This window comes from Sorex araneus, chromosome X, assembly GCF_027595985.1.
Source record: "Sorex araneus isolate mSorAra2 chromosome X, mSorAra2.pri, whole genome shotgun sequence".
In the NCBI taxonomy this organism is placed as follows: Eukaryota; Metazoa; Chordata; class Mammalia; order Eulipotyphla; family Soricidae; genus Sorex; species Sorex araneus.
The window spans coordinates 94,244,464-94,268,458 of record NC_073313.1 but is presented as its reverse complement, the minus strand read 5'-3'; the positions used below and the strand labels follow the sequence as shown (position 1 = coordinate 94,268,458).

The following is a 23,995-nucleotide window of genomic DNA, read 5'->3' as shown; positions in this document are numbered from 1 at the left end:
TTCCCTCCAGTTCTTGCACTGAACTGCCATATCATTGGAGTGCCCCCCCAGGATTGCTTGGGAGACCCCACCCCTCCTCAAAAAGAAAAAAGGTAAAAATATACAAATATATTTCCCCAACAAAGACATATGAATGGCCAAGGACAATACCATTAGTCATTAAGAAAATATAAAATCAAAACCACAATCAGACACCATTTCATACCCACAAGGACACCAATAATAATTAAAAAAACAAAGAAAAACAAAACAGAAAGCATTGTCAATGATGTAGAAAAATGGTAGCCCTTCATATGCTGCTGGAAGAAAGGTAAACTGTGCATCCACTGTGAAAAAATGGTTTAGCAGTTCCTTCAAAAAGTTAAAACATAGCATTACCAAATAAACCAGAAATTCCACTCCTGGGTATACACAAAAAATTTAAAACACGTTTCAAGCAAATACTTAACAGCATACACATGTTCATAACAGCACTATTTACAATAGCCAATAGCTGAAATGTAAAAAACAACGTAATGCCCATCAACTGACGAATGGGTAAACAAATGTGGTATATTCATGCAATGGAGTATTATTTATTCATAATAAAAAATGAAGTGCTGATACATGATACCATAGAAGAATCTTAAAAATACCAGGGCCAAAGAGATGGTTCAGAGGGCTAGAGCACATGCTCTGCATGCAGGTCCAGATTTGAACCTTGGCACTGCATGGTCCCCTTAGCACTGACAGGTGTGGCCTCAAAAGACAAAAATATTATATATTGTTAAGTGAAAGTCAGAAGAGGCCACAATACTAGACAATTCCCCGTTTTAACGAATTATCCAAAATTGGTAAATCCATAAAGACAGAAAGCAGATTAATAGCTGTCAGGAACTAAAGGGATGGAAAATGGAAAATGGGGAATGACTGTTTAATGAGTAAGGGGATTTTATCGAGGGCGATGAAAATTTTTCTGGAACTAGAAGATGATGATGATTATGATGATGACTGAATAAGTGTTAAAATACTAAATACACTAAATTGCACGTTTTAAAATGATTTTCAGTTTCACAAATTTTACTTTAAAAATTTGTATTTCAAAAGTTTTCCTTTTTAAAGCATATAAAAATTTAAACTTTCACCTTATTTTTCCAAAACTTTTAAAGTATTTTGAATATGGGTTATATACTGTGAATATATCTCAGAATAGTGTTTTTGTAAAATATTTTATACATTGGGAATAACATGTTTAATTTATGACAGTTGCTTGAAATTTATTTTGAATATCAGCCATTAGTATCAAAGAGAATCCACACCACATTTAATCTGAAAATCACATACAATTTGCAAACACATAAGTGTTTATCAGGAGAAAGTATTATAAAAATATGCTTTAAAAATCACAATATTTCATGGGGCTGGAGAGATAGTACAGCAGGTAGGGCATCTGCTTTGCATGCAGCCGGCCAGGTTCAATTCCTGGCACCCCATGTGATCCCCTGAGCACTGCCAGGAGTGATCCATGAGCACAGAGCCAGGAATAAGCCCTGAGCACCAACTCGTGTGGCCCAAAAACAAAAAAAGTTAACAATAGTTTATGACAGTGTAATGATCAGGGAGAATATTTGTAACCATATTTTAATATGATGAACAAAGAGAAACTAAAGTCTAAGAACCGAAGAGTGGAGGAAATAGTTGAAACTCAACAGAAGTGAGAGTATAATGGAGAGAAAAGGAACTTCAGAGACAGTAGAATTAATTCTCCCAGTAATCTGGCACTGAACTGGCTTAATTCCCTATGTAACCTGCCCTCTCCCAAAATAGTACTTGACTACAAAACACTCAGTATCTGCTCAAATGTCAACGGGTTCTTTTACTAGAAAAAAGTATGTAATTCCTTGGATTTTCTACTTTACCTTTTTTCCACCAGAGGAGATTTTATCCATCTTTTCAGATTTAAATGAATCGCCACCTTTTTCTTTGCCTGAAGATTTTGACTTATTTTTTTCCTTGTCTTTCTCATTTGCATAAGGAGACTCACATGGACTTTCACTTTTGTGTTTTGAAACCCCCACTAAAAATTACAAAAGAGAATGATGAAATCCTTCTCCAATTCAGTTTGATGATTGCTTCAAACATAGTAAATCTACCTACTTGTTCCATTTTCCTCTTTCCGTCTCTTGGTTAAGTCTGGTGGCACTTCACGGTCATTGTTTGAGTGATCCTAGAATCAAGAATTGTGAACTACATTGATCAAGAGCTTATGTTTTTGTGTAAAGTATTACTTTTATACAAGGCATAACAACTAACTAGCATAGGGGAATATTTAGGGGTAATTGCACAAACACAACAAAATGACAATGAAAATACAAGCAGAGCTGGCAGAGATTACCAGGCTGTAGATCCTAAAGATTCAAGCATACTTTAGAGTGAGAGCACCAGTTTAAAAAATATGAAATTATAGGCTGCCATGAAACAAACTAATAATTAAAAAAAACTACAGTACATGATAATAAGCTTTCCAAACTAGTTGTTAAAAAAATTACAAACCCTTTTTCGCTCTTTCCTGTCCTTTTCATCTTTTTTCTCTCTTTCTCTGGATCTTTCCCTCGACTTGTCCAAATCTTTCTTGTCCATTTCTCTCTCTTTACTCTTGGATAGTGGTGGAGGAGTATGATTAATGTAGAGCTGTTAAATTAAGGCAATATTACTAAAGATTATTAGTTTTCCAGTATTGGCATTATTTGCTTGATTGTTTATTTAATGAAAGACAATAGGTAGTTAGACCCAAAGTCAAAACTGGTCAGCTGTCTGGATTACAAGAGGTAAAATACAAGAGAACATGGAACAAATTATGCAGATGCTTCAATCCTTGATCTGACAAAAATTATCATTAGAACTCAATAATATCATTCCTGCCTCAACTGTGACTCACATTAGTAAATTCACAAGAGAAAGAGTTCCTTTTATAGTTCTATATTGTGAAGGCCTATTACCAACAATACAAAAGTCCATCTGAGAAAGACGACTGGACTTTTGCTATCCATAGAATCATAGAAATTTTGAAAAAGTTACCATCTACTGATAGGCAATTTTTGATGGTGAGCCAAAAGGAAAAAAAACCTAGCCATAGCTTTACTAATAAATCTTTTGTGCCTTGCATAGGTTATCCTCAACATTTTTTAACTGTAAAGGCTACATATTTTACATCTAAAAGCACTTCAATTTCTATTAATCACAACTGACTGCATAATTTAACAGTTATATATAGCTCAGAAAACTATATCATGAACTGAGCATAATAAAACAATGCAAAAATTGAAAAATTAACTGATGGTCTCCATTTTTTCTCTGCCAAAAGGTTCATAGGCAATAGAACAAAGATCAAATATGTTAATTCTAAATAATTAAAAGATAGCCTTGCTTATGGAAGTTCATCGTAAAAGAAAATACTAAGGTAGTTATATGCCTAAATCTTACAGCACTTATAAGTGTTCTATGAAGCTTATGTTAAATTTAAGACATTGAAATACTGAATGTTTACTACATAATGACACCAATTCTAGGTATTCCTTACGAGTGAAAATACTGAGGTCAAAAGTCAAATATTTGTACACCAGAAAATCCTTTGATGGTCAAAGGAATACATAAAAATGACAACCATCAGTTTGAGAATAAAGAAAACAATTCTTTTTAACAGCACCAAACATTTTCAATTCGGTTGGCTCAAAAACACTGCCATAGCAATGCAGAAGCAGATTCTTTAAAATTTCATTGTTAAAAAAGCTGATGAGGAACTGAAATAGACAAAATGTTTATTAATAACAAAGAGCAAGAGAATAAATTAACAGTCATAAAAGTATTTGTCTAAAAGGTACTCTTGCTGGGTATACTACCCTAAACTCTCATTAGTAGTCATATTAATATTATTTATAAAACTGGTAAGACAAAGAAAATAGCACATTATGGCAATACCAAAAGATTTCATTAAAGTATTGCTTATTCCTACCAATAAATACAATAAAAAACTTGTGTTTATAAATGAGCATGCATGAATACATGCACACACAAGAATGAAGTTAATTTAAGCACACCTGACTTTAACTTCTGTACTGCATTGAACTGAGAAAACTAGTTTAGAGATATACCAAGTTCTATTCCTTCTCTCTAACCTTCAAAGAATGGTTCTGATCACAATACTTTCCCACAAAAACATAGTCCTACTGTCTGTGGATTTAAATGCATATTCCTTAGCATAGATATTTTAAGCTTTTCACAATCTTTGCACAACTATGTCCTACTAAGGAGAAACCCAAAAATGCACTCTATGCTGTGGCTACCACTGTTCCATAAACAACATCCTCTCCTTCCCAATAGTTTTTCGCTTTACCAAAATGGTTGTTCACTTTCATCTTACTCTTTTCAAGTCCTACAAAGGTAGCTCAGAAGTCACCAGCATCTCAACCATTCCTCAATCCTCCAACTCACTGGTGAACTTTTGAACTATTTTATATTAACCTCATTTGTGTCACAGACATCACCTATTAATTTTGTGTCCTAACTTTTTTTCCACGACATAGTTTATGGACCAGCAATGGAACTCACATATTTCCAAGTCTCTTGCACAGAGTTGTAAATACATGTTTGCCAAATAAGATTAATAATTTGTTGAACTGATCTAGAAGCACTATTGGATTTTTTAAATTTTTTTAGTTCTAGACATGGGGATCATTAATGCACGAAAATAATTTGATTTCAAATATGCTTAAAGAACACTGCTACACTGACTTTATTAAGCCTACTATATACATGCATGTGCATGCATATATTTGTGTTATGAATGATGTATATATAGCCTCACTTTTAGGTTTAGGTTTAGATTTAGTTGCAAATCCTTATTTGAAAATCAACAGAAAAACTCAATTGTCTTGAGGTGGTTATTGCTGCCCTCCTAAATTATAGAGAAAAGTGACTAAATATAGCTTTAAGGACAGGTAGGTGAAAAGACAACTGACCAAACTAGAAACATGTCAAACAGAAATTGGAGGTGAACAGGAATTGAACCAACAAAAAAGATTTGGATATTAAGGTCTCGAGCAATAGTACAGCAGGTAGGGTGCTTGCCTTGTATGCAGCCAACCAGGTTTAATCCCTGTCATCCCGCATAGTTCCCTGAGCTGCCAGAAATGATTCCTGAATGCACAGAGCAAGCTGTCAACCCTAAGAACTGCCAGCTGTGCCCCCCACAACAAAAAGAAAATAGAAAATATATAAATATTAAACTAGTTCTTTCCCTATACTGAACTAGTGCCACTTGAAAAGCCAAGTCCATGTAATGAAATAGTAACAAAAGCGAGGATCCCAGGGACAAAGCATGACAAAGCTAAACTAAAACAGGGAAACAATTTATATATCTGAGTGACAAGATAACATGAAAAAAGGGACACACACCTTTCAAATCTTCTAAAATGAAAAAGTTATCAGAGAAACAATGAGTTTATATAGTCATTTTAGACATGAGTTCATTTCAAAAACTGAACATGTAACCCTATCACCAGGTACCATACTTAGCAGCATCTGAAAATTTATGCATCAAGTAATTTTTAACATTGTATTTATATAAAACTTTCCAATTTCCTGGTTGAATATGAAAAAAACCTATTATATTTTACACGCTCACAAAAAACTCACCATCTTTTTTAAGGGGGTGGGAAAGTGACGTGAATTGTTATAATTTGAAGAACAAGGCAAATACTAAAGGATTTAAAAACCTTTTCAGCTATTATCAATATGGATGTTAAGAATCAAGAAACCATAACATCTCTAAAAACTTTTTTCATTGTGGTAAGACCACTTTAAGAACCTTAATTTGAGTGTAAGTTTTGGAACTAGCAGGTTATAGTTTCACTGGAAAAGATGCCACTGGATGGCATCTGGACTTCTTTAGTCTCAGTAAAAATAAGTACTATTACCTGCCCTACCTACTTCACAACACTGTTATGAGTATGAAATAACATGCCTATCTCACATGTTTTATTTTCAAAAAGCTTTCATCAAATGTAAGAGAAACCACTGATGATTAGAAAATTCAGGTAACTATTAACAGCAGGTTTCAAACTGCTTCCAAGTATGTTTCAGAAAATATTCACAAGGTAACATTGTTAACCCATGAATTTAAAACAGTCCACAAAAGTCATGGTTAAGACTGATGGTTTAGACTGACATACACAATCTCAAACTAATTATGTATTGCAATACATCTGAATTTTAGCCAATGGAAAGTTTTACTTTAAAAGAAACCACTCACAATATCACTGATAATTTTGATAAATACAGTATATTCTAAAAACAATGCTTCAATTTCAGGACACAGGCACAATAGCTAATCTAAATAGTTAAAATTAGTGCTTATTTGCCCAATATCCACAGACATTTCATAATAAAGCTGTATGTCTAAAAGCAGTTAGTAATGTCAACTGGCTTTGTTTCAAAATTTCATTTTGTGTTGGCCCATCTAGTAAGAAAAACGTAGCAGATATAAGAAACGGCAGAGTAGAAAATCAAAGTGAAGAGGGTACAAATTTTATACGACAAAAATAACACAAACAATGGACAATTCAACTACAATAATGAAATGGACTCTGTAGTAAGATACACAAACTGCACATTGTTTTTAGCATCAGAGTGCTCAAGAAAGTAGAGTAATAAGCAAGAATTAATACTGACATGTAAACACACTCATCAAGTTGAATTATTTCCTTCCAAGAGAATATTAGTTCACATTAACCATATTTCTTGCTATTATCCTACAACTACCCATAAAGGTAGTTTGGCAGAGGCAATAAAGAGAACTCTATGGATTGAGATGGCTCATTTTTAGAACAGTTATGTAACTGCATTAAAATTTGTTTTTAGGACTTTGGTTTGTCTTTCTAAGGAGTCAGAAAACAGCCTAACAGATTTTTGTTGAGATATAAGCCTACTCCCCAAAACAAATCAACAACTCTTTCCCCAAACCTTAGTTGTATTTCCAGACTTTGAAGCATAAAAGAATAATGCAGAACACAGTAAGCAGGAAGAGAGTATAGAAATGTCACATTACACACATTTTATAACAATCTCATTAAAAGGGACCATTGTCATTCATTGTGTCAGTTTGTAATAGGTAGTTTTAAAGGTTATTCTACAGCTTAAACTGAATTTACTTGGGTATGGGTATCTATTAAGCAAATGAAGTAAAGACTTTTGTTTGTTTCTTTTACTTAGGCATGATGATTTTAAAAGACTCAAACCTTTGCTGAAGACTCCTTGAGTTCGATGAGACTGTCCTGTAGAAAATGAATGGAGATGACAGGTGAGCTGGCATAGTTCTCAGAACCCAGAGGAACTTTGGGAAGTATGGCTGTAACCTGGAAATAAACCAGCTACTTCTTGTGAAGATAAATCTTGTGATGTTATTATTACATGATTATCAACAAGAAAAAAAAACAAAAGCAAAACTATGTAATGGAATTGTAATGTTAAAAAAACTAAATTATATGTACTCAATGTAACAAAAATTTTACTTTGTTCAGACTTTAAAATGTCAATGCCACATCTTTTATCACTGTATTTAAGCTACAATTAATGTTAAGAAGTTGAAGAACGAAAAAACGATTTTTCTCCACAAAAAAAAGTTAGAACAGTGGAGATCACTGTGGAAGAACATTGCCTTACACTTTTATACTTTTTCTTTACATGGGAGGTTTCAAGTTTCAATTCACTTGTGACTCATAAATATACTCATTTTTTTTATCCTAGTCAGAAAATGTTGTGGCATTATATTAACAAAAAAAAAACTTCTGTAAAAGAGCAGTCACTTTTTTACAAAGTGCCTCTGATGATAATTCTCATACCTCCCAAAATAAGCACATTAAAAAAAGAAAAAGAAATCAATTATGGCATTCCACCACAGTGCTCAATGAAGAATTATTAACTTACAGTTTTAAAAGTTCAACGTCCTGCAATTCAAAGATTCCATGAAATTAGATGACTTTAGAATTAAAATTAAATATGGAGCAAGGAATGGCTACCCTGAGTCTTCAAGAAGGCTACACCCACGATTTTGTGCTGCAGTTGAATGCCTGGGGTTTCTCTTTGCTGGGTGGTAGGATTGGATGCCACATCTGCTTTTATCGTAACGCAAGGTTCAACTTGTTGGGAACCGAATGGGTATAAACAAACCTCCAAGGGAAGATACAACAGAAGCTGCATGCTCACTGAATATACACAACTACAGGAGAACTGATCACCAAGGAGACTTTAAAATGGAACTCCTTTCAAGACTCCTTCTTAGAAGGCACACATCGGTATGATGCTCATCAAGAAGCTTGATGAATTCAGAGGTATCTTGTTTATCCTGTATCATCCAGCAAGTCTTCAGGGCTATATATTCTTCAATATTTATGCCGAAAAATAGGCTTCATTCTGCTGAAAAGATTCATTTGCTTGTAGCTACCATTGCACTCCAAAAAAACTGCTTAAAGCAGTGAGGCACTTCTGAGTAAAATTTCTCTTGCACTTTGAAGCGCTATAAAATTAGTGCTAGGTCCTTGAAGTTTTATTATTTTTACAATAAAAACACTCAATAGGAAAAAAATCAGTCCACCAATATGTAAAAAATGCATTTTGTAATGCAATATAAAACCTCCAGTGGCTCCAGTGAATACTCGGCACAAGACTTGAAGGAAGTCAGGACACGTATCCAAACAGGTGAGCCTAATACGGACGCTGCCTTCCTCAGGCTATACTAACCTTTACTGTTGAGGAATGTGATGGAGAAGGGTGGGTATCAATTTTACGGCGTTTTTGTTCTGTTGGGACAAAAAGAAATAGTTACAACAAAGTTTATTTCCACTTTTTCCCAATTTTTTCCCAAAACTCATCAACTTTTTAAGTTCATCAAGTATCAATCTTCCCAGATAACTTTTTCAGGACACAAGAGGGACTATACATAACAATGAAAGGTCAACAAGTATAAAGAAAGACAGTGTACCCCTTTCAGGTTCTGCAGCATCTGATCGGGGAACAGGTGACTTCAAGGACCCAGAAACTGGTGGTTTTTCTCCTCCTTTAACGTTTTCCTTTGATTTCATTTCCTTTGCTATATCTCTCTCTCTGGATGGCTCCTTCTCTCTTTCCTTTTCTTGAGTTGATTTGGACTCTGTATTGGGGACAACGGTCTTGAATTTCTCATCTTTAGCCTTTTCTTCCTTCTTCAATTTTTCTTTCTCTTTATCAGACTTAGGCGTTCTTTCCTTTGTCTCTCTTGCTTTTTCATCTTTATTTGGGCGCTCTTCCTTTGGTTTTTCTTTACCATCTTTACCAAGTACTCTGGCCTCTGGAGTAGTAGCTGGCGTCTTTTCTTTTTTCTCTTTTTCTTTCTCTTTTCCTTTTTCTTTTTCATTTTCTTTAATAGCTTTGCTGTGTACAAATAAAAGTATAAGGTTTTAAGTTTTCATAAATATATTCTGCATTTTAAGTGAGAATAGATTTCTTCCTTGTTTCTTAATATAAGAAATTTTAAAATAGGCTAAGTAGTTTACAACACTGTACTGTAAATGTAAAGATTAGGAGTTCAATCCCCAGTGCTACCACATATTCAAGTATGAACCTGGGAGCTCTGCTCTCTGCAGTCCTCACACTACAAACCATCTCTGATCCCACTGCAATCAGGTGTTCTGTAAACACCATAACAAAGGGCTGCAAACATCAACAAGCACAACTAAAAGAAATGTGAGCACCAAAGCAACCTTGAGTGAGCCTCACAACCAGAAATTGCAAGAGCATAAGGAAAGAACGGGACAGGACACTGCTCCAGTTGTGCACTGTGGTCAAGTGTGCAAGCACTACAAATTTATGTGCAACTCTGGTGAGCACCAAAACTACATATGTGAGTCTGACAAACACATTAGTGTGTTACCCTGATCACTGTAACAACAAAGGTAACGTGAGGTGAAACTGAATGAATAAAAACATTCTACAACTTAAAGCAGCCCACTCTTTGAACACTAAAGTACAACTATAACCAAACCCATAAAGATTTAAAAGAATGTTTACAATAATGTCAGGCCTATTTTTATGTATATTCATAACTTTTGAGGTTTACATGATAGCAATCACAAATTATGCCAGAAGAGAAACAAGGGTTCTACTATCAGGAATTGCATTGCTTGGATAGATGGATCGCTGGTCTGAATCATCACAGGTTCCTTTTACATTATTTCTGTTTATCCAGATTGTCCACAGCAATTGCTTTATCTTCTTTTTTTAAAAAAAAAATAGGTATCAGGGGTGGAGCGACAGCACAGTGGGTAGGGTGTTTGCCTTGCACGCGGTTGACCCGGGTTCGATTCCCAGCATCCCATATGGTCCCCCGAGCACCAACAGGAGTAGTTCCTGAGTGCATGAGCTAGGAGTAACTCCTGTGCATTGCCAGGTGTGACCCAAAAAGCAAAAAAAAATAAAAATAGGGATCAGAGAGGAAGTAAAGGGACTAATGTGCTTGTCTTTCACATAATCGACTCTGGCACCATTCACAGCATTACATATGGTCCCCTGATTACCAAGGGTAATCCCTGATCAAAGAGCCAGAAGTAGCCCTTGGGCACTGCCAAGCATGTCCCTAATACCCATAAAACCACAAAAATGTATTTTTTAACTTGACCATCTTGCTTCTTTTTAACTTCATCCTAGTTTCCCCTATACTACCTAGCAGGGGAAACAAAGGTCAGTCATGGTATTCTATAAATCTCATAATAAAGATGATAAGCACTATGAAAAGAAGCACATAAAAATTTCATTATCCGGGGCTGGAGCGATAGCACAGCGGGTAGGGCGTTTGCCTTGCAAGCGGCCAACCCGGGTTCAAATCCCAGCATCCCATATGGTCCTCTGAGCACTGCCAAGGGTAATTCTTGAGTGCAGAGCCAGGAGTAACCCCTGTGCACTGCCGGGTGTGACCCAAAAAGCAAAAAAAAAATTCATTATCCAACATAAACTATTTTCATATTAATGGAACTACCACTCTGTTCCATTGATATCAAATGAGGTTGACCCTCTACAAAGGTCTGTGATATAGTTCAGTGATAAAGTAATAAAGTGATAGTTTCAATCCATAGCACTGAGGATGGGGGATTCTGAATTTTGACTTATAGTACATATTTCTTACCTATTAGAGCCACTATTTCCATTGTTTGAATTCCCTTTTGGTGTGGCAATAGAAGCTTTATTAACAGCTTTCACACCACACTGAGATCTCTCCCTTGATTTATCTGAAATAAAGGCAAAGTTTTATTTTTAACAAGTCCCAGGACATAGATTAATTTCACATCAAAATTATTCCTAATTAATTAAAAGACACTTGGTGGCCACTGCGTTAATACAGGAGGTAAGGCTTTTGCCTTGCATGTGGCTGACATGCAATCCCCAGCATCCCATTAGGTCCCCTGAGCTAATTCCTGACTGAGAGCCAGGAGTAACCCCTGAACATCACCAGGTGCAACCCAAAAACAAAAAAAGAAGCAAGAACAGAAACAAAGGGCTGAATGCTTGATAATTATATACTCCTTGCTAGGGAATTTAAAAAAAAAATGAAATTAGATTTCACTTGTTATGGGATACAGAACACTTCAATTTGTTGAAACAAAATATGTTACTACAAATAATAATACAAATAAATTTCTACAAATAAGCATACCAGTCTCCTCAGTACTGCTTTCATCTGACTTAGATGTACTTCCTATGGATGATGAAGAAGGCCCACCACCGGGGCCATTTTGTACACTGGCAATTGCATTCCTCGGAGGAGGGTCTTTGTGATGAAACTCATTTTCAGGTATCATGTATGATTTTCTACTTTTCAACTGCCCAGAGTAGCTGAAAGTCGCACAAAGTATTTAAATATACAAATACAAATAACTAAAATAAGAGGTATACATGAATAAAATTAGCAAGTTTTTCATTCCACTATTTGGAGCTAAAGAATAAAAAATTAACTTTCAGTAAGTTTTAAGTTCTTTTACAAGAGCCCTAGATTCTATCTTTAAAATAAAAATTTGAATGTAATCCTTATGCTAAGAAACCCTTTTTCCTTCTACTGAATATCTGATAACTGATGATCAAATTACTTTTCCTCTAAGCTAAGGCATATTATATTTGACTTGACAACTGTCATCCAGTCTAGACTGGAAGCTGATAATCAGAATTGACAACTCTCACCAGCCTGGGGGAACATGATCGAATAATCTCCCATAATCTCCTGAAGTAAGGCAGATAAACTTCAACACTGTAAAACATTTTAAAGTCTTCAGAATCCTTCTGTAATCTAGTCTCACAAACCACATTAAAGTTTAATTGTATTACCCCATAGCCAATGCATATAGATCTGGCCTCTTCTCCTTTTCTTCTTGGCAGATTTTATGTACTCTTCTTTCCAGTGCCTGACCCAAATTCAAAACTTTTGGGTACCAAGGAAGTATTTTTGTTAGCACAATCAAGATATTCCTGATGTGAGTATATTCTCCTGTTTCAAGGCAATGTACTGATGCCTACAACAAATATCATAAGACAGATTATTATGAATGTGTAAGTATGAAAAGAAAAAAAGCATCACCTTGTAGAGTTTTTATTTACCTTGGTTAGTTTATAATGCCATTTATGTACAACATGTCGAAAATTTTCATAGTCTAATTGATCAGCTTTATTTCCACCATCAAATCCAGTTGCCCGTAATATAGTAAGGAATCCCGGATAGTTTCCACATTCCTATGGGGGGAGGCAAAGAGAAAAAGATTATCGCTTTTAAGAAAAAGATCTGTCCTCCTATTAGCAGAAAGAAGCACAAGCTGAAATTTGAGTAGACTGATCTAGATTAATAAGTACATGTGAAAACACAATGCATATGTGAATGGCAACTCTGTCAAATGGTTCAACATATTCACTGATATCTGGAATATCAATGACATTTGAAAGAACAAAATACAGTATGCAAGGACACTTATTAGCCATACCTTTTCATATGTGGCTCTATCACTGTGCCACCTGGTCACAGTCTCTAACATGCAGCAAAGAAATCTCCCATATCGACTAGCTTCATTTTCAGTACAACTTGCAACTGTATAAATTATGTCAGAGAAAACCTAGAGGAAAATGTAAAACAGTAAAACATAAATATCAAAATTAGTCAAAATTTTTAAAAGAGCACACTGTGGCAAATAATACTACTTTATTTTTAAAGTTTAGACAAACATTATCTTTCCCTAATATAGTAAGAAACTGTTAACAATTCTGGCTTTGGGGAGGGAATATCATATTCACAAAGCAACAACAAAAAACTTTTATTTAAAAAAGTAGTTGGGGGTTGGAGCAACAGAACAATGGGTAGGGAGCTTGCCTTGCACATGGCTGACAGCGATTCACTCCCTGGCATCCCCGAGCCTGGCCACCAGGAGTGATCCCTGAGTGCAGAGCCAGGAATACTTCCTGAACACTGCTGAGTATGAACCAAAAAACAAACAAAAAAATCCCATCCTTTAATAGGGCCAGAGAGAGAGCACAGTGGGTAAGGTGCTTACTCTTCAAGAAGCCAACCCAGGTTTGATCACCAGAATCCCATCTGGTCCCATGAGCACCTGAGCATCGCTAGGTGTGGTAAAAAAAAAATAAAAATAAATCAACAAATAAAAGTTGTTTTGCAATAACAAAAGAAAAAATCTCATTACTCAAGCCCTTTTATAAAAGTTTTTGAAGGGGTAAAGGTAGAAAATGGAGTTTGCACCTATTATGAGAAACACAGAAAACTAAACTTAGAACAAAAATATTAAATTAAGGGTGCATATTATGTATTAGGCACTATTCAAAGTGTTTCTATGTATAGTGAGTCATTTAATCTTCACACCAATTCTTTATAGATATCTTATTTTGCTGATAAGAAAACTGAGATATAGGCATCTTAAACAACTTGCAACCATATGTCTAGAAAGGAGAGATGGTATTTAGAGTTCAGACACTTGTCTGAAGTTTCTGCTTTTTTTCCTTGTTGTTTGGGGGTCACACCTTAAAGTGCTCAGAACTTACTCCTGGCTCTGTGGTCAGAGATCACTCCTGGAATTGCTTAGAAGACCTTATGTGGTGCTGTGGATGGAGCTACGATCAGTCACATGCAAAGCAAACACCTTAATCACTGTACTTTCTCCAACACCGGGTTCATGCATGTAACCATACACACCAATACTATATTTATAATGTTTAGCTATGTCTATTTAAAATATTTTCTTGGGGCTAGAGCGATAGCAAAGTGGGTAGGGTGTTTGCCTTGCACGTGGCCAATCCGGGTTCGATTACCAGCATCCCACATGGTCCCTTGAGCACCACCAGGAGTAATTCCCAAGTACAGAGCCAGGAGTAACCCCCGTGCATTGCCAGGCGTGACCCAAAAAGCAAAAAACAAAAAACAAAACACAAACATTTTCTTTTTTTTTTGGTGCACTCAGAGTGAACTTTTATTTACAATACACAATTTATAATCTATTGTATTTGATTAGTTCAAGTGAAGAACAGTATATACTTTATGCTTTAATAACAGTGGGACACAAAACAATTTCTCAGGTAGTCAATATGTGAAATGTGTCCCAGTACTTATATTTTCTATTAAAGGCAGTACTGTATGCCAATTGACAATACATTCTTTTAACTAGATTAAAGGGAAAAAAGCAGCAAATGAAAAATGTTTCAAATGTTCACACATATTTTTGGCATCCTGGATCCTTGAATGTGGTGAACTAAAATCAAATTCCAGGTTTTTATGCTCTATATACTCTCCAGGTTCAGATTCTGGAACACGCAGATGCCACTTCTCTTTTAACAAGTCACCTTCTGAGAAAAGCAACACAAACATTTTCTTAAAGGTTGCAATTTAAAGAACTTACTCGGTCATAGCAAAGAAGTGTGGAAAAATTTGGAGTTTTCTGTTGATGTACCAATTCAACAAAACGAGCACAGTAAACAGCATCAATTGCTGAGAAAATACACCGAGGAAATATACACAGCTGTAGGAATTTTGTGATGGTCTCATTTTTGGTAGATTCTAAAAATAAGGAAAGAATAGAGTTAAGTGGTAAACTTCTTCCTTTGTACTTTAAAACCACAAAACATGATAAAATACTAGCTTCAGTTAGAGAATGCTATAAAATTGCAAACTACTTATAGTTTGTAGCCAAAAAAGTTATGCCTGGTATGACTTTCATTTTCACTCCTAACATTCTTCTACCCTACTTCTCCATAAAAATTTTTACAGAAAAGTAGAATGGCAAAGCTACTAGCATTATAAGTCAATTAATTTCACCACAAACTAAATCAGTCTGCTTCAGTTTAACATAAGAAACTGAGTCCGTGTTAATTATAACTAAAGATCTAGTGGATAAGTATAAACAAGATACACCTTAAGACCTCCTAAGTTGCAAAGGTTTGCTTATATAATTTAATATAGCACAAATGAAACAATCCCCAAACTCACTTGCTAAAAGCCAGTTGTCCTTTTCCAGTTTCAATCTCTGTAAAACGCGTTGTACATGTTCCATCTGCTTCTTTTCTTCTTCAAGAAGCTTGTCCTGTAGGGCAGTACAACGCTCCTTTTCCTTTTTCTTTTTATTTGGAGGCTACAATGTATGTTAGATACTTTTCTAACTAAGGGTACATTGCCTTCCCTCTTGCTTTTAATTAAAAAATTTCAGAGAAAAATGTGAATATTATATGACTTCAGCATGGATAATTTAGGGGTTCACTTAGTTATGGTTTCACATCCATTCAACAAATTTAAGACACGCTATCCATTCTTCATCCACCGATCTTACACTCTTCCTTCTCTTTCATTCTAATATTCCAACTGTTTACACATCTTGTGCATTTCTACCACCTCCCACTATCTAAGCCTCAGTAACTCACAATGATTTACACAAAGTTCACTTAACTGAGTCTCTATCCTAACGCCAGTCAGTTCCTTCCTCCATCAAATACAGCCTTTGTAACTGTTGCCACAGTAATCTTTCTAAAGGTATCAGTTTATCACTGTTCCTTCCTCAGCAATCAAAGTCGCTGTCAAAAGGTAGGGTGCTTGCCTTACATGTCGCCAAGCCAGGTTCGACCCCTGGTACCTCCAAACCCTGCAAGGAGTGAACCCTGAGTCAGAAGTAAGCCCTGAGTACCACCAGTTGTGGACACAAAACAAATCAAAAGAAGTAGCCATCAATTTTATAGTCGTCTTTTCTAACTTTCAAAGTATTATATAATGGGTTTTGTTTTGTTTTTTCTTTTTTGGGTCACTCCCAGCAATGAACAGGAGATACTCCTGGCTCTGCACTCAGGAATTACTCCTGGTGGTGCTCGGGGGACCATATGGGATGCTGGGAATCGAACCTGGGTTGGCTGCTTGCAACTAAAACGCCCTACCCGTTGTGCTATCACTCTAGCCCCAGTATTCTACTATAATCTAGCTCAATGCTAACTATTCAAATTTATCACCAAGACCATTCACTATGGTAAAAGTGGTCTTCTTAAACTTCAGCCTACAGAATACAATAAAGCCAACTCCTAAAGAATTGGAGAATTCTCCTTCAGGGAATTGCTATTAATCCTGAAACTGGAACCAATGTTGAAATTGAAATTATTAATTCACAGAAATACTAGCTTGCTATTACAACTTTCACTAGAAAAGCATACCCAGATACTTTTGTTGCTTTGTTTTATGGGCCTCTCCAGTAGTGCTGAGGACCACCAAAGCTACCCCCAGAGGTGCTCAGAAGGCCCTGTCGTGCCAGAACTTGGAGACCTATGCATGCCAAGAATACCCTCCAGTCCTTTACACTATCTGCTGGGGCCCCAGTTCCCTTTGATTAATCATAACCTTCATCCATTTACCAACCCCTTGCTTCAACTATCTACTGAGAGGTAACAATTAAACCCACCTGTAATATTATATTACTGCAAGATCATATCTCTGAGTAATCCAAGTGCAAAGTTTGGGCAAATGAGAATACCAAAAGTTATGATACTTGAGCTCCTAGAACAAAAACTTACCATTTCCTGATTATCATCAATTGCTTTCATCTGGATTTTAAGTTTATTCACTTCTCGTTCATAGCTGGTATGTGGAACTGCAAGGTCATACATTGTCAATGACCAGAATGTGGCATAGAATTGAGGACTGATGTCATCCCATACTTTGGAAACATGTAAAGAGACCACTGCTTCATGTACAGGAGCCATCACCATCTCACATGATGTAATGTACTTATGAACTTTATGTTGTTGTTTACTTCCCTTTTCTGATTTCTTAAGTTCATCATATTTTGACTAAAGGTAAAAATAAACAAACATCACAATTTAAACCACTGAATTTCGTAGTATAAATACCTATGCACTACTTTCAGGATCAAAAGATGACTACCTCATAAATGGTATAGAAATCCTAGTTTCTTCCCAAAATTCAAGACTAAACTACAGGCAGGAGTAACCCCTCTGCATTGCCGGGTGTGACTCATAAAGCAAAAAAAAAAAAAAGTTCTACTTCTAGTTCTGCACCATGACAGACAAGAGTCTGATGACTCCTTACAGTCCAGAGTGCTACTATACCTCAGGCTCACTGGAACGAAGACATAAAAACAACTCTTTGTTGCAGAGGGTATGCCATAAAAGTTCTCAGAATCCTGCAATTATTGTACAGGTGTATTACTAGTACAGGAGAATTAGTAAGACATATCACTTGTTATTCCTATTTAAAGAGCATACATATAACTGCTGAGACCACACAGGTAACAAGCTGAAGAATGTTATGAAGAGGTGCCAATAACATGACAAGCTGAGAGGACAGCAGTTAAATTTTAAAAAAGGGGTTTAAAATGTTAAGGGTGGAACTCGGAACACTGTTGCTGGGAAATGTACACTGGTGGATGAATGGATGTTGGACTACTGTATGACCTAAACCTAATCATGAATATCTTTGTAATGGTCTATCTCACAGTGATTCAATAAAAGATTCAATAAAAACATAAAAATTAAATGTTATGGGTGAATCCTACTGCTGATAAGTAATATGAATCTATGTGAGAAGAACAACACCCACTAAGGAACAAAGCACAGTAATAAATAAAATAGTATTAAAACCACTTGCATAAAATAGCTTGACTACCTAATTCTGGCAAGATTTAGAATATGGACTGTGGGGCGAAAGCCTTTCTTTCAGCCCTCTGCTGTAAGATGGGCTTCAACAAAAGTGAATTTTTTTGATTAATGGTTTAAGATTATATAATAGGTCAAATCTCCCCCAATCGTCTGGTTCTAAATCTGTGACTTCAACTGCCAGTTACTCCCGTAAATCACTATCTTATTAAAAATATATAGTCTTGATCAGAAACTATGACTATGCTTCATATTAAGCTAAGATGAATATTTCCTTGTCTGAAGTCAGTTTAACTCCTTCAAGTTCACATTTTCAGTAAATGGAGAGGCATAACAGTTTTTGGCTGGCTGAATTATTCCCATGAGAAGGTACTTGCATGGGAATAATTCAGCCGGCCAAAAACTGCTCATATATTTGGCAGATATGAGCTTTCTGAATAGTAATTAGTGATTAGAAGTATAGTAATAATGATAGATATCAGTTCAATTTATGAAAGAGTCCTATCAGTTATTCATACACATTCAGATTCTAATCAAAGGCTCAAGGAAGACTTCTATCCAAGAAGCAAGAACCCCCAGCGAAATCTGGTTGTCCATTGAACAAAACCATAGTTGCTAAAGGCTAACTCCCTTTCCAAAGGATAGACTGGACTGGCCCATGATTAAAAGACTTATCCCTGACTTGGCTACAGAGCCACTTTTGTATAGTTCTGTTTCCTCCTTTGAGAGGAAAACATGGTTTATTTCTTCAAATTTCCACAAAGACACAGTATTTCCTACATACTACGGAAAAGTAGCTATTGATATGAACAACTTGCTCCATTTTCTGGCTTGAAAAAGTTAAATCAACCTCAGGCATCAAGGGTAACTGATAAGGTTTAATAATGTGGATTACTGTATTCACAACTCAATATACCACAGACAGGTCAGAATTCCTTAGATGAATCAATTTTCCCAGCCTCAATCCTTTAAGGAATCAGATTCTCTGCTGTATAGCTGAAACTTAACTACTGCAGGGTGGGATGACACAGGAAGTAACTACAAAAAGAAAACACAGAATTCCGGTCTAGAGAGATAGTACAGTGGGTAGGGTGCTAGTCTTGCATTTAGCCAACCCAGGTTGGATACCCAGCATCCCATATGGTCCCCCAAGTTGCCATAAGTGATTTTTGATTGCAGAGTCAGGAGTAACCCCTGAGCATCACCAGGTATGACCAAATACAACCACATACACAATCTCTAAACTGATATTTTAAAGAGAGATTCTATGCTATAATCTTTTCCCTTCCCCTCCAGAGAGTATAGTACCGAAACTGTCACATACTGCTAGTCAAGTGGTAACTGAACCAATTAAGTTTATAATATCTTCCCTAACCCTCCAGAGAGTATAGTACAGAAACTGTCACATATTGCTAGTCAAGTGGTAACTGAACCAATTAAGTTTAGTCCATAATAGAGGGATGTGTGCCACTGTGGTAGTTGATATGTAAACATTAACACCTGACAATCAATTAAATGACCAGACAGAACCAAAATTTCTCAGCAACTATTTTTTTGTCTGTTTGTTTTTTTGCTTTTTGGGTCACACCCGGCAATGCACAGGGGTTACTCCTGGCTCTGCACTCAGGAATCACCCCTGGCAGTGCTCAGAGGACCATATGGGATACTGGGAATCGAACCTGGGTCGGCTGCATGCAAGGCAAACGCCCTACCCACTTTGCTATCGCTCCAGCCCCTCAGCAACTATTTTTCTATGCCTTTACTCCACAGCCCTGAATCTCAACTTAAAACAAGGGTTATATCTTAGTTTAAGAAAAAAGACAAAGATCAGTAGTGAAAATCTTATACAGTATGGACTTAAAAACAATAAATAAATGGCAGAATTGAAACCTATACACATATCAAGAATATATTAGGGGATTCAGTTAGTATGGGAAGTATTCATGTTTGCATATATAAGACTGACCATGGCCCAGAAAATGAAGAGTAAACTCCCACTCAAGAGCACAACTTTGTAAGGAAGAGTGTAGACAGCAGATAGAGAAGAAGAAGGGTTGTTTCCTCTTCCCCCACATAATACTTGAATGTCAACCATCATTACTTAGGATACCCTGATGAAGAAGGCTCTAGTCTGGTTTTGTTGTTGTTTGGTGACAGTTTTTCATTTAGATAGAGAAGTGAAACAAAATGTATGAGCACACCATTCTTAGAGGCTGTGCAATCAAGAATTCAAACATTTTTTTCAATCACGGGATGACAGGCAAGTCTTTCTGTTCATATGTATTTCTTTGAAGACAATACACTAAAGCCAAGTCAACTACCTGACAAGAATATTGTTAAGGAAGCAGTACTCCAGACTGTTTCTCAAAATGGCATATCAAAACCACCTGAATCAGAATCATCTAGTGCTTGTTATGAAAAATCAAAAGATATTCCTAGGTACCATTCATGTTAGTGAGTTAGAATTTGGAGAAACGAATGTTAATATCTGTGTCGAATAAAAATGACTTTACAAATAAGATGATTAAATACTTATAATAATTCTTAAGTGACAGCACAGATACTTATACTCACTGAAATATGATGAGCATACATTGGCCTGGACAGAAAAAATGCTGCATCATGGGGTGTATGAAACTCATTACAGAGCACATCAATTGAAGGGACTCGCTTTATATAATCTTCTGTGCTTAGATTGGATGCTAAAAACCCGCCAAACTGTACCAGAGTATCATGACACTAAAATTAAAAATAAGAAAAACACCACAAATATGAAACTTTTCTATAAAACCAATATTTTCTATAAAACCAATATTTTCTAAAACAATTAAGAAGTCACTTTATTAGTATTTTATTAGCAATTAAGAATACAAATTTTGGGGCCGGAGCGATAGCACAGCGGGTAGGGCGTTTGCCTTGCACGCGGCCAAATCAGGTTCGATCCCCGGCACCCCAAGCACTGCCAGGAGCAATTCCTGAGTGCAAAGCCAGGAGTAACCCCTGAGCATCGCTGGGTGTGACCCAAAAAGCAAAAAAAAAAAAAAAAAAAAAAAAAGAATACAAATTTTACAACTTAAAAGAACTTTAGATATGATCCAGACAAATCATATAATATTACAAAAATATAAGAGTAAACACACTATAAGATTGATTAATATAAAATTTTAATAGCCAACCAAGTCTCAAGTTCAAAGCTATTAATTTTAACAGGAAAATTAATTTATCAAAATCACCAAAAAAAATCACCTGTTTACAAGAACATTATGGGCCACAGGTGAATCTGCACAAAACTCAGGTATGCAGGACTTGTGACTGAAAACTCCCAGGTTCAACAGAGCCTCAACCACAAGTCAATCTATTCCTGGACCGCGCAGCGGCAAACATTACTCATACTCCAAGAGTAGCGCACCACATTAATGGGGCTTAAAGTAGAAGGCAACCAATCTTAAAGGGAAATATAATTTTATATATAAAAGCACACAAATTTCAACCCTTAACAACATATTAATATTCTCTTATAGAAGGGCTTAATGGCCCGGGGGTGAAATACAACAATCTTCACATACTCTCTTCTAAGGAAAGTTAGTTTTTTGGGAGCATTTTCAGTGGTTTATTAATAACAAACAATACAAAATAAATTATTTCAGTTCTGCTTTTTTGGGCAGGAGTTGGGGTTCGGGATGGAAACATCGGTAATATGGTGGTAGGAAGGTGTAATTGTGGTGGGATTGGAATTTGAATATTAAATGTAATCAGATATTGTGAACTATTTTATAAAAATAAAATGAAAATTTTAAAAAAGAACATTGTGGGCCAGAGAAATAGTGCATCAGGTATGGTGCTTGCCTGGCAACCCATGGCTCCTTAAGCAGTGACAAGAGTAGCCCCCAAACATCACTGTGTGTGGCCAAAACAATGAATAAAATAAGGAATACCAACATAAACACAAAAGTTAACCAATGATGTGGTTCAGTGCAAGAGCACATGCCATGCCAGGTGTATACACACACACACACACACACACACACTCACATATACACATTACATTAACTTGCCTGATCATAGAGCTTTCCCACAAGTTTCAAATGTTTCTCACCACCTTCCTGAAAGATTACCCCATTTCTCTGCTGAGCCATAAGTAAACAGAGAGGAAGAGCAAGATCATGGTCCAATAATGCATCCTTTAATCGCTGAGAGGATTTTTTAGTGTTTCTGATCTGGCCAAAATAACCACCCTGAAAAGAATAGACATAAATTTACCAGTGTATACCAGATAACACGTGCCACCTGACTTGAAAAAAAATGTTCAGTTATGATCCTGAAGATAGAATCATATCTCCATCTCATACTCTATATTCCATTTCCTCCTTCAAATTTAAATGACCATATGACTATACTCACTGGTTTACCAAAAACTGTTCATGTTATTTAGTTTCTGTATATTTCCCATTTTAAATCCCGAAGTTCCTTAAAAGGATTATTTTCTTAATTATGTTCCTTAAACAGGATCATTCAGTACTGAACTGACTCAATAACAAAGTAATGCTATTGAGACTTATTCCAGTTAGGATATCAAGGATCACAGAAGTTTTGATACTTATTCACTGTCTCTTGCACTTTGTTTCCACTTTATATAAGTTTAAAATAACCAATATATCTCGAACTCTTAAAAGGGGAATGAGGGCAGTTGTGAGAAGAGAGTATTGGGATTTGACATTTGGCTTCCAGTTGTCATTATATGGATTTTTAACATGATCATGCACACATCTTTGAAAGTCAATGAACAATAATAGTAACTCTTACCTCAGCTTTTAATTGCTCTCCACCAGTCATGGCCTCTAGTTGCTCCATTGTCATTTCCTCTGTAATTTCTATTCCTGCCATTTTCTGTACGACTTCTTTCAATATAAGCAGGTCAAAACTGTTTAGAAAAAAAAACAAGTTTACAGCTAAAATATATAGCATACTAATATACTGAGAAATCCCCAATTATTTGTATGTTAATAAGGGGGAGAAAGATGAAGTGTCTTTTAAGGAAAAACTGCAATCTAATCTAATATTACACTGAAAAATGTTTGGCATATATGCTTATGCTCAGTTAAATTTTTACTTGGAAATAATGTTAAACTTGCAGACAAAATGCAAAGATTAAAAACAGTACAAAACACAATCATGTACCTTTTCTCTCAACAAACCATTAGCAAAATTTATTTTTATTTTTTTACTATTAACATTTTTAACTCCTGTTTATGTGAGTTTTGCTTATAATATCTCCTTCATCTCCTTCTCTCCTACACACAAACCCCGCTCCCCACCCCACCAACACACACAAACAAAATTTTGGAACTCTTTGACAGTAGTTTTTAATTTTTCACTTGGAAATAATATGAAGCTTGCACGCAGAATGCAAAGATAAAAACAGTAAAAAGCACTATCATGTATCCTTTGTCTCAACAAACTACCAGTAACATTTAACTCCAATTCATTTTATCATTGTGCTAGCAATGTCTCACCTCCCCCACTCACAACCATACACACAGATTATTTTGGAACTTCTTGAGAGTAACCATCTTTTCGGGGATAAATTTTTTCCTAAAATTCCTAAGAAAGTATTTCCTAAAAATAAGCTATTCTCATAAATAACATGTCATTTTCACTAATTTCAGCAAATCTAACAATATTTTCATCTAATTTATTAACATACTTCATGTTTACCAGTGGACAAAATAATGGTCTTTGTAGTGTTTTTATTTGTTCTGAAACCACACATACTGATACTGAGGGTCTATTCAGAAGTGCT

The 23,995-nt window shown here is 35.7% G+C and overlaps 1 protein-coding gene across 2 annotated transcripts in view; it reads right to left on the bottom strand.

Annotated features, from left to right (window-relative positions):
• Nucleotides 1-23,995, bottom strand: part of THOC2 (THO complex subunit 2) — a 110,286-nt gene that overhangs the window by 12,802 nt on the left and 73,489 nt on the right. Inside the window, exons 23-39 of one of the 2 annotated variants that reach the window (XM_055120121.1) lie at nt 22,999-23,116; nt 22,251-22,430; nt 20,770-20,934; nt 17,095-17,370; nt 15,536-15,677; nt 14,949-15,106; nt 13,032-13,160; nt 12,655-12,786; nt 12,385-12,569; nt 11,720-11,898; nt 11,192-11,294; nt 9,017-9,444; nt 8,776-8,834; nt 7,275-7,391; nt 2,533-2,670; nt 2,137-2,206; nt 1,899-2,056 (exon numbers count right to left, since the gene is read on the bottom strand). In XM_055120121.1, the coding sequence (XP_054976096.1) occupies nt 1,899-2,056; nt 2,137-2,206; nt 2,533-2,670; nt 7,275-7,391; nt 8,776-8,834; nt 9,017-9,444; nt 11,192-11,294; nt 11,720-11,898; nt 12,385-12,569; nt 12,655-12,786; nt 13,032-13,160; nt 14,949-15,106; nt 15,536-15,677; nt 17,095-17,370; nt 20,770-20,934; nt 22,251-22,430; nt 22,999-23,116 (2,737 nt within the window). The remainder of the gene's footprint in view (nt 1-1,898; nt 2,057-2,136; nt 2,207-2,532; nt 2,671-7,274; nt 7,392-8,775; nt 8,835-9,016; nt 9,445-11,191; nt 11,295-11,719; nt 11,899-12,384; nt 12,570-12,654; nt 12,787-13,031; nt 13,161-14,948; nt 15,107-15,535; nt 15,678-17,094; nt 17,371-20,769; nt 20,935-22,250; nt 22,431-22,998; nt 23,117-23,995) is intronic. The other variant, XM_055120122.1, reaches the window with a different exon arrangement.